The sequence below is a fragment of the Opisthocomus hoazin genome, chromosome 7 (assembly GCF_030867145.1).
Source record: "Opisthocomus hoazin isolate bOpiHoa1 chromosome 7, bOpiHoa1.hap1, whole genome shotgun sequence".
NCBI lineage: Eukaryota > Metazoa > Chordata > Aves > Opisthocomiformes > Opisthocomidae > Opisthocomus > Opisthocomus hoazin.
This window is the reverse complement of record NC_134420.1, coordinates 68,449,456-68,461,601: the sequence shown is the minus strand read 5'-3', so window position 1 is coordinate 68,461,601 and position 12,146 is coordinate 68,449,456. Positions and strand designations below refer to the sequence as shown.

General features: G+C 39.1%; 1 protein-coding gene across 1 annotated transcript in view; it reads right to left on the bottom strand.

The window, feature by feature from the left end:
• The window catches only part of JAG2 (jagged canonical Notch ligand 2), a 72,037-nt gene that overhangs the window by 26,943 nt on the left and 32,948 nt on the right, over positions 1 to 12,146 (bottom strand). Inside the window, 2 exon segments of the mRNA XM_075426932.1 lie at positions 10,155 to 10,215; positions 11,249 to 11,503. Coding sequence (XP_075283047.1) covers positions 10,155 to 10,215; positions 11,249 to 11,503 — 316 coding nt within the window.

Below are 12,146 nucleotides of genomic sequence, written 5' to 3'. Positions count from 1 at the left end.
ACCACCATTCTATTAGCAGCATGGTTTGAATACCATAAAAGAACAGAAAATAAATTCTCAAGTCTTTTGAGTAGGGCAAGAGAAGACAAGGAAAAGAATGAATGAGGAATCTAGGTTCCTTGGGAATCAATCCACTTCCACCATTTCTGTAAGCTGTATCAATCCCCAGAGGAACAGAATAGGTTATGCTAGCAGTATATTACTTAAGTATCTACTATTTACATAGACAGAGGAATCTAGAGGCAGATCTTTGCAAGATGATTTTATTCACATAAAGTTCTAGAACTACTTTGAGTTCTTGGTCCCAGCATCTGCTCCTGATTCAAAGCCTCACAGTTGCGGGATTCCTAAGGAGAGCCACAGCTTTCTTTTGCTGTATTAGCAGTAAGAGGAAACAAATACTACTCCTGCTAAATTTGATCTCTTCCTTCCTCCTCAAGGACAGAAAAATCTTTTCAGAGGCTGGTAATAAACAATAAAACGGCACTGTAACTCACTTTACTGGCCTCAACCCAAACCTCCATCCCTGCCAAACCTGGCACTACTGCCAACGATTCACCATGACTATTCCAGCCAGAGCCAACTCCCCACCCACGTACAACAAGCATTTTCAAGGGCTGAAAGTCTGCATCACAAAACAAATAATCACAATAACTCAATTTGTTTGCCATACCCCATGGATAACAAGTTTCTTTGTTTAACACTGCACTGGTGATTAAGAGTGCAAAGAAAAATACAGCCACCTTCTTAGAACTTGAAGGCATCTTAAGCACCTACTTGAGTTTGTAGGTATGTTTGACTGCATTAAAAGTAGTTCAGCATAAAAGGGTTGCTGCTTTTTCATCATAGTCAAAGTTTACTGTTCAAGTTACCATGAAGCCCGAGGGAAATAATTTCTAGAGGCTAAAAGCAGTCCAAAGGAACACAGTGTTTACAAGTCAAAAGGTTACTATGTGGTAAGCTGATCAGCCTTCAGTTTACAAGGAAGAGTAAATTAGGATTTCCTCTTGAACAGGAAGTCTGGTCGCATCCTACATTAGCAGGTGCTAGAGCAGCTTTAATTCCACTTCCTTCTAAAATGATAATGTTTACACGGATCTCAGCTCAACCCGAGAGCAAGATGTGATCAATAAAGTGAAATAAACTCAGAAATGGGTACATCGTCATTTATGAGGAAAATATCAAGCCACAACACAAGGATGAAAAAGGGTTAATGATCCACTATGAGAATCCCAACAAGTACAGATACAAAAGCAACATCATCTATAAAAAAAACAAACAAATAATTTTCAAGTAACCACCACTTGTAAAAAAGCCAAAAGGGAACTGCTAGTGCAGTTATTGGTGGGCTGAAGTTACTTCTTCCCTGCCCCCCACAGTTGAGAATAATTTGTTGGAAGTTTCTGCAATCCTAAATTTTTCATGTCTGAATAAATAAAAGTGCCAAATTTAGAGAATTCATAAGTATTCCTATTGTTCAATGGACAAAGAAAATTCTTATTGGAATCAAGATTCTACTTCCTTTGTCCTTCCCCTCTGCTGACTTCATCGGCTCTAACTTGTCTTTACAACCAAATGCACGCAAAACAGAGATGACTTAATCTTAGCCCTTGCTGGGTTATTAGCAGTACAAAAGAAGCTACCATAAATAGATTGTTACAGTTTAGTAACTTCCTGATGGAAGCCTGAAGTACAAGCATCTGCTCCCAGACCAAAGCGTCCCTTCAGGTCAGGATTAACACAAGAGAGAGTGCAATACGAATAGAGGAACAATTGCTAGTTCTCTTGAAACCAAGAACTTTCAGAAGACATCCTGATAATTCTACAGACATGCTTCACAGCTTCCATCTTCCTTAGATGAGAGTCTGGTAGCAGTAGAAAACAAGAATTTAAATACAACACTGGAGGAAGGGGAGGGGGCAGGAGTTAACGTTAGCAAAGCTTCTAGATAACATTTCAGTCCTGAGATTAGAGAAACTGCAACTGTGCAGGAAAAATACTGTTGTCATTGACAAGTAGCTAAAGCCACAACAATTCAACTCACAGTGTATACTTGGTTACAATAAGCAAGTGGGGCTTCAAACAGCTCAATTCCAGGACAAGGAAGAAAGATCTTCTACAGTAAATCTCGATGAGTTTAAAGTAGCAAATGTAGTATCAGGGAATCCTACAGATGCACCCATCGTTACAGACAGTTCAAAGATACCTATGTACTCAGAGGCAGGAATGGGGGAGAAGCGGAGAAAGCAGAAAGAAATAGAAGATCTCCGGTTTTTGCCTTTTCTGGAACTATTAAATAAGCTAAACTAGTCAAGTTGAGTAAAATGGAGATTTTTCTACAGAACTATGCTTTCCTTATGTTCTTCTGAAACAGTTATAATTAAGGAAAAACTGATACTGGTCTACACTTTCCTCTGCGGACGTTTGTGTTATTATTTAGTGAAACCTAGGTTTTAATCAGATGGTACAAGACATTTAGAAGATCCCACATTGCTCTGTGTGAACAGTACATTATTTATGAGGATAATTTCCTGAGCAACATCGTCTAACTAGACCTCCTTTGGGCAGGAGGTGGGACTTCCCAAACTCCATGATATTATGATGAGTCTTGCAACGGCAGTTCTGGAAGTGATGCAGAAAGGCAGAGATGTACACAGATCCTGACAGCCTGTAAACCATGGTCCCTCAGCATCTTGCACGATTAATTCCTCCTTATCTGTCCTTGGTTTGGCTGGGATGGGGTTAGTTTCAACAAGAAGCTGGGTGGGCTGACACGAACCAGCCAATCAAACAGGACATTCAATATTATGTAACTTCACGCTCAGTATTTCAGTCTGGGAGCTGGCTGGAGCCAGGTGATTTGCTACTCAGGAGCAAGCTGAGCATCGGGCAGTGAGAAAACTGCACTCTGTATATTGTTTTTTTTAGTATTATTGTTGTTATTTTCTTCTCCCTTTCCCTTCTGTTAAATTCTTTTTATCCCAACACACAAGTTTTGCCTTTTCCTTCCGATTGTCCTCCTCATCCCACCAAGGGGGAGCAGGAGTGAGAGAGTGACCATGTGGTTCTTTGCTGCCAGCTGGGGCTAAACCATGACATCGAAAAGGAAGGCACCTGTTGCATACCAGAAAGTTGGGGTGCTCTCAACAGTCAATATTAACTCAGCTGTTTTGTACTATCTTCACACATGGTTTATTCTACTGGTTTAATCGCATCTGGTTATTTGAGAGTCCTGGACTTTCTGTGCAGAAAGTTCACCTGAGAAACTTCATACTGAAGGTTTCATCTGATCACCGATCTACTCTGGTTAACCTTCTAAAAGCCTCTTAATACACAGGAATGAGAGAATACCTAAATAAATTCTGTCCTACACCTAGCTACATAGCTTTGTCAGCACTTACTGCACAGGTACACCTAAACCATCAATGTGAAGGAAATCAAAACCAAACTACTTCTCACGTCTAGGTCAAAATATGGGGTCTAAAAGTAAATTGAAAAAAATCCAAGGGAAGACATAGGCAATGTGGTACAAGCCTTTAACTAGCACAGCATACACCTTACTGGTATCTTGCACCTCCTACAAAAACTGAAGTGAAGATCACTGTGCCATATTTACATGCCATTTTTTTAAAGCAAGCTTTTTGGAGGGAGCTTCTCCCACTCATATTTCAAGTGGAAGCTGTGGCCAAAACACTCAACACAGGAAAACGAAGCAAAACAGTGACATTAAGAGCAGAAGCAAAATGCATCATTCAGGGGTGGGGAAGAAATAACCCTCTTAAATGGAAAACCACTAAATTTTCTAATGACGTGAACAGGATGGTGTTGCATAGGCCAGAACAATAGCTTTATATTAGTTATTTACTTAAAATAACTATAAGAAAGTCTGTTTAATCTTTTAAGTGATTAATCGTTGCATAGCAGGCAGCAATATGGTCTAGCTGTTAGGAGATTCTACAACTCTGAGCATCTGGATTCAATGTTATAGCTAGTACTGCACTCCATAAGATTTATCACAGAAGCCCTTTCTCCACTTTCCTACTTTGAAACAGACATCATGATTTTATGAATAGGGAAGGAAAAAGAGGCTCATTAATGAACTCAAATAATTTAATTACCTGAAAGCTTGCCGTCTTTTCTTCTTACCCCCAGCATTCTTATTAGACCAAAAGATACAAACCGTTCTCTGCAAACTTTTTTCTCCTCTAATAAATGAGGTAACTGAAAGCTAACATTCTCCTTCCAGTACTTTTATTTAGAGTTTTGTGAAGAAGCTGATAGAGGGGATGGTTCAAATTGTTTACCCAGAACATATGGGGAAAGGTTGCTCACTTAACTTGCAGTAAGTGGCTCTAAGGGCGTGGCTGTATTTGCATTAGTTCACACCAGGAGCATGCTTTTTAAGTGAACTGCCTGATCATTCCTGTTGATGGTGTGTTGGTTCACATCACAGAGCTGTTTTGGAACAAAGGAATTTGATTCCTTTTAGGTTAAACTAAGGTAACATAAGACAATGTACACCAGGAGCACACCTAATGTGTTCCAGCTGCCGGCATTCAGTCCACAAGAACAGACGAGAGCTAGTCCAAAACAAAAAACAAACAAAAAAAAAAAAGGTGTTTTTAGTATGGATATTGGGTTATCACTGCTTCTTTGATCTACTGTTCCAATTTGTCTGCACTACATACTATTGTAGACACAGTAGGTTAAAGTACTACATATTTTTACTTCGTGTACACCTGCTGACATTCTCCTAGAAGCAGCATCCACCTTTAGGATATATTCTGTGCCTTCTACCCACTAGCATCCAAGGAAGTGAGGGCAGAGTGTGCCTCAGTTCCTTGACTAATACAGAAACAAAACATGGAGTTCTTTTTTGTCTAACTTAATATGTCTACTTGTGAAATACTTGCTGACAATCCCAGGAGGCTTACCAGTAGGACATAAAAAACCCATAATGAAAAGCATACTGGTTATAACAACAGGCGAGAAAACTTGTAAGATGAGGCACACAGCAACTGTAATAATTTTGGAAGTTCTATGAAACTCGAAGCTGTGATACAATACCTTGCATCACAGAGGAGACAGGAGAAGATGTCCAGGTACTAGTACCAAGCACATTCCTGCAGGCCCAAACAATAGCCCTACGCTCTTCAGGGATCACAGGTAGTCCAAGTTGCAGGAACTGAAATGATCAGATGCCACAGCAGCTAGCATGCTGATCAAACAAGACATTCTAGCTTACTGCTCAGAGCAGCTTATGAGCTTTCTCTTAATTTGAGAGCTTATGAGTTTTCTCACAATTCCATTCCAGAACAATTGTGGAAGGGAGCCATATTGTTTAGACCTGCTCTTATACAAGTCCTGGTTAGCCAGTAACTCCTCTGTGAGCATTTGCTAGATGTTCACAAATGGTATACCTGTTTCAGTGTTCTTCTGAGATTTCTATCTGATCTAGCTAGCATGGAAGTTCCCCATCTCTTACTTTTTCCCCATATTTAGAAGCAAGCATTGTATTTGCTTCTTTTTTTCAGTCCTCCAAGATCTTTTCCTAGTCCTCTACAGTCTTTCAGTGCCTCACCAGATCTCCTTGTACCCAAGAATGAGTTTACAAGAATCCGACTGCCATTTTTTTTGCTGTTTAAAATTTAGGCAGAGTTCCCAAATGTTGATGTTAACCATGTTACCCACCCAACTGTCATGAAAATACAAGTGAGAGATTAGTGATATTAGTAGGCTTCCTACTGAAAAGGACAGGATATGGCAAGCTTTTAACAAAGGATCTCTAGAACACCGTTACACCCCCAACATTCCAAGTACTTGTAGTTCATTTTGCAACTCGGACTTTCGTTCCTTCATCTCTGTAAAGAAAATACGAGCAATAGTTGAGCAGGTTATGGCCCTATAGTGACAGATTAAGGGAGCAAAACCACTTGGGAGAGGCATGCAGCACCTGCAAGCACTGCTGAACACAAGAAATCAGCCTCCCAAGCACGGCTGAAGTGGAATACAAGGACTATGAGAGGCATGGCACTGGACAGGAAGTTTGAGAAATCTGCTTCATCAGGACAAACATTAAGACATGCGATTAAATAAAAACAAAGTCACTAACATTGTAAAACCACAATTTTGTCACATGTAGTTCAAAAGTAATTCTAGAATAAGACAGTTCAAAGCACACAGATTAAATGATTAATTTACTTAAGTTTTAAACACTGTATGCTTGCTTTGTTCACCTTGCATGAATTCACATTTGAGTACTATTACAATCCCATTTCTAATTCATTTGGTATTCTACACATTCTAAAGAAATTTTTGTATCACAGGTATGTGAAGTAAGACTTGCATTTCCTACGACATAACCTAGGTCCTACCATAGCTCCAGAAGCTGAACACAAGCTGAGCAGCGTTACCCCTTTTGTTTTGCTTTGGAAGAGAAATCTGACATTCAAAGGCAACAGGAAAAGTAGAAAGACTTCTGAAAATACCATCATCCTGGCAGGAACATGACAATGTAGCCCAGATGAGGCATATCTGGACTTCTGCCAAACCCATACCACTCTGGATCACAAGGAAGTGAAAGGATTAAGCCTTTAAGCCTACTGACAGTTTTTGAGTGGTATCAAACATACTCAAGCCAGCAGTTTTAATCAAGGAGACTGTCACTTGTGGTTTCTCTACATTCACTTTGGTAATTTCATAAGGTGACTGAGCCTAAAGCCACCAGATAAAACTTCCTTCTCCTCTAGACAGTTTAACTTCACAAATTTAACAAAGTACTTTAAATGATGCAAAAATATACAAAAAGCTCCAATCATCATAGCGTGGCAGCATTGCTTCTTTGACAATCCTTCCTACTACTCTGGGCTAGTGAAGTCAATCAGTAAAACCATGTGGTCTGCCACTGCAGATTAAAGGGCGGGGGGGGGAAGATTACAGTGGCCAAACACTTTGAGCCTAAACATGGATAAAGGCTGATGTGGGGTTTTTTGGTTTAAGATTGCCATTTCCCATCTTTGCAAGATCCAGCTAAGTTGCTTTTGCTTTCCTTAAGGATGTAATTTTGCTCGTTATTCAGTAAATTACTACTTTTTCTGAACTGCCTCCACAATGACAAAAACCTTTCACTTAGACCCGGCCACACTACAAAATCATTTCCCACATCAGGTCATTTTGAGACATCGGTCATCCCCTACTTGTTTTCCATTTTTTTGATGAAAGCTTAACAAAAGAAATGGCAAACTTCACAACACCATAACTTCCTCAAAACAAGGGGTACATGAACTTGCCCAACAGATGATGCACAGTTACTGCTAATGGCATATCCTTTATTAACAGTCTGCAGTCATTAGCTACTTTTAAGACCTGGTTTTAGTATAACACTTAATCCAAGAACAGCTCTAAATTACTTGGGAACATCAAAGCATAGAGGGTAGATCCTCACTATGAGAGTTAGGCTGAAGCCTCAGAGCCATTGCTTAAGTTACCTGCATGTTCAATGGAAACCATTTTCCAACTTTTCTATTTATAAGTGTCACTGCAGATTTTGGCAACCAAGTAGTAATTGGCACCAGTAGGTTTCCATACATCTCACACCCATGTTTTTCTCACATTTTCATTTTCTTTCTGAATTAAAAAAAGGACATTGTTTTCACCTGTCAAGTGACAGTGGCAACTGTCCAAAAACCAGGATGAAGGAATCTAGATTACAATTCAATAGCACCAAACATAGCAGTTTCTTTTAAATAACAGCTTCCTTTGTACTGTTGAAGATAAAGGTCACGTCTGTAAGCCTTGATTATTTTTAGTTCAGCATCATTTTTCTACAGAAAGTATTATCCATTTGGGTTAAAAGCAACATTTCTAATGTAGCCTAATAACTATTACAGAATAGAAGCTAAAGATATCTGTGTGAACAAGCTCAAGCTACCAAATCACATTTACAGAGGTAGCTGAGAACCTTCTGCAATAGTGGAAATACAGTGGCCATACGTAGAAAGGCCACTGTTTTCCTTCAACCTGATCACAGATCTATCACTTCAGACAAACAGATGTTAAGAAACAAGGCAAGTGGCAAACAATCCATCTGAAACATTAAGTCCCTTATTCCTTCAGATGATAGAATCCATCCAACATAATAGCAAGACTTCTGGCCAGAGTCCTTCAACAGATTCAGTGTTATCTTTGTGAGCTTTATTTAGCTGGGCAGGTTAGAAGGGGGCACCTAGACTTACAACATTAGATGCTTCTTCACATCAGTGACATGCTGTAAGGAACGATTTTGCTCGAATGAGACTATCTATTGACAGACACCTTAAAAAACAAAAGGTACCATAGCCACCTAGTCCTCCATCTTCAAAGGTTTTGCATTCCCTTCTTTAAGCCTTCCTCCTCCTCTCCAACTTCTGTCTTCCCAGATACAGCTGGTATCATACAGAAATGAAAGCTAAAAAGGAAACTGCACCACCCCCTCTCTCTCACCCCTCAAAAAAAGGGTACTATTTTGCATTTTCTTAAGCCTGTTGGCTTTTTCACCTTTATTCAAATGCTCCTTGTATTCAAAAAGCAAACATTCACAGGTTCCTAGGACACTCCTTTGATACCTACAGGACTCCAGAAAGCCTGACATGAATCAAATTCATTACAGTAGGTTCTCAAGAGGAAAAAAGTGTTCTTGGAAGGCTCAAGGGAAGGAGTAGTTCTCACTCATGCAGAAGTGATACTGGCCCAGCTCTCAATCACAATCTCCTCTTGTAACCTAAAAAAATCACCAACAGCAGTAGGGGCACACAATACTTGAAATCACAAGCAAAATATTTAACAACAGAACGACCCCAAATAACACTAAAGAGAAATATTCTTTGTTACAAAAAGGAAGACAGGGTTTAAACACGTGCCTTGCAAAAATCTTTTAAGAGAAGATATACAGCTCTACAGAAATAAAACTGCACCAAATCTTCTACAAGTCATCCCTGATGTGTCTGATGGAAGTTTCAGGGCAGTAATATACCACTCTGTGGTGCAATGATTTAGGACTTGTTATCTGCCATACCCCACTGTCAGAAATCTCAGGCTCTCCAGCAGAATGGGACTTGTTTCCATGTCAGTTGCCACAGCTCATGAACTGACACTTCAACCCCAGCTTAGCTCTAAGCCCAGCAAAACTAAGCAATCTGTATCCTATTTCTGCCACTTCGGTGATGGCTGTAGTAGTTACTAGTATGAGGATCAAGCAGAATTGCCTTCAACTATCACAGCTTGCCACAAATGGTATTTGTCAGCTCTCAGGGGTTCTGGCAGCCAGTTCAGTTTTACATCATTCCAAGCAAGCAGATTCAATACAACTTACAAAGGAACCACTGCACAAATCCACTCTTACACACAACTCTGCACACAACCCTGACCACAGATAAACTCAAGAACTTACACAGGATCCCAAACTCGCAAGTAGACCTGTCCCATTTCTTCAACAGCCAGCGTAAGAGTAACACCCACTTCCCCCTGACCTACCATGTTAGATGCCTGAACTTTCACGAGGGAACAATCAACTCCTCTTGCTACCACAGAGGCTACTTAGGCTTCATCATAAAGTTAAGGGAACATTTCAGACTCCGTTCTCTTGGACTTAGGGACCAAAAACCATTCACTTGGAGAAGAAAGTTTAGGTTGCGGTTGACAGGGTTATCTCCGTTACTACCAAAAAACTCTTTTTTTCTTGGAAAAGTTAAATTTACTGTATTTTAGTGATCAAATATACATATTGAGTTCTAGCACCGTGAACATTTCCTAGTTGTAACAGTCCAACAAGTAAGTTTGCCATTTTTATTTGAGGTGAACAGTACTTAAGGTACATAAAAGATCAAAGCTCCTAAAGATTTTGAAAAGAAAAAAGATTATTCTCATTTGATAAAGGCATAGTTTTGGATTACATGAAGCAGTCCTATATACACAAAAAATAGAATAGGATTGCAAAACAGTATGAAGCATATGCAGTTCTTACACATGTGAAATCTGCACCCAAGCTATTTCCATCCATGTTTTTGTACAGAATTTCTTCCATTTTCAAATAGACTTTTAAAAGAGTAGCCACATACACAGAAAATACTAAAAAGATCAGTACTCACAAAAAAAGACACTCAAGCATGCAGACTTACTTGCATTCCCCAGGTGTACTGCAACCCCCATGGAGCAAATTACATCCTTGTTTACATACAGCTGTAAACAGAAAAAGGTTTAGACATCAGTCTGGACAGCTAGGTATCTGTTAGTACAGCAGCAGTCTAGAGATGTTCAGCTAGGGCTTCTGCCTATTTATTGCTTGTGCAAAGCAGACTGTCTTTTGCCATGGTTCAATAGTTTTCTTTCCAGCTAGCTGTTTCACAAAACACAACCCCATTAACAACTGTTTGTGAAAAATAACTTAAGGTAACTCCTTGAAAAAGTTGCTACCAAATAGGTTTGCAGCAAGAGCGTCAGCACTGAAATACTGAAATACAGTTATTATTTAAACCTGGCATTAGACTGGTATTATGCTGGAAGTACCAAGCTTCAAAAGACACACATGACCTTGAGTAAGACCTAAAAATGGCCTCCCCTCTCATTCACAGGCTTTTTACTGAAAGAGAGCACAAAACAAAACCAAGAAGCCCTCAACAGAAACAAGAGTATGTCAAGTAGTTTTAGCACTAATTACTCACTGAGATCGAAGGCAAAACGCAAACAGATTTGATTGAGCGCGTACATTAAAAAGGATGACTACACTTGAATTTCTGTTCACGCTGAGAGCTATCAAAAAGCTTTCAGCTTTGCATACATTACACTTAGAACTTTTTAATTTGCAAAAATAGTGTTATGAGGGTATTTTTACAGGATTAAAATCTACAGTATTACTGATATCACTGTGTTCAATAGTCTTACATCAACTGACGTAATACATCCTTTTGCTTTGAAGTAACACCATCACTGAATAAAGTCAATTAGTAAAAAGATGTTTCGCTATTTCAAATCCTAAATTTGTTGTGTAGCCCCCACAGTGCACACCGCAAGCAACACTGCATCCTGCCCTGGGCTCCACTCTTGACAGTGGATTTTTTTTTTTTTTCCTCAAAGATTTGTGTTTAAAGGACAAAGTATGTAGTGTTAAAATTAATACACTGCAGCACCAACACTATAGAAATACCTACTACAGTTTATATCTGTTATATATATACACACTGGAGTTAATCTAAAATTAAGCAAAGAATACTACCTTGTTTACATTCTTCTCCCATCCAACCTTCCATGCAGGCTTTGTTTCCATTTTGATCACATGTGTAGTGACCAACAAAATCATCTCGAGGGCCACAAAATTTATTGCACAGAGCACTGTAGTAATTTTCATCACACTTCACTCTTATTTGTACTTCAAAATGGGCAACAGGACCATTAAACTGTAGTGTCTTCCATCGATCTTCTGGGTTGATCATGCCAGCATGTGCCACTCGTTCTATTAACAAGTCTTCACCTTTTTAAAAAAAAGGTAAATTCAACAGGCGATAAGTTTGAGAGCACACAAGAGCATATAAATTCAAATCAAAAGTATTTAACTGGCTAAGAGAAAACCTAGTAAAGAAAATGTTAAGATGATAAAGATCTACTGTATAACTCAATTTTCCTTTGCCTTGCAAAGTTCATTACAGGAAGGCCAATTTTAAAAAGTGTCCCAAAGGAAATATTAAAAAACTCTGGAACATAATCCATAGGAAATAGCTTATTTTTCAAGGCAGCCAAACATACCACACCCACACGCTGACAACCAGCAGCATTATCTTGATCTGAGGCTCTTTTGGCCTCTTTTTTGTTCTGATAAAATTGCAAAATCTGCATAACCTAGCAGCTGAGATACTGAAGTTCTCCGGTGCAAGTTTCATTTTAAAAATAAAGCCAAACACAATCAATTTTGCTGCAAAATTACTAAGCAATAGTAAGTGTTCTGGTAGGCTTGCATTATGTATATAAAGTAGCTTTCTTCCATGTTGTCATTCTCTCTACAGTAAAGACAAAACATCTTCAACACACATTTCACAGAACACTTTGGACAGCTTGTATTTGACATTGAGAAGAAATATACAGGTGAATCCAGGATTGTCAAGGGGCCATTCTCAGCT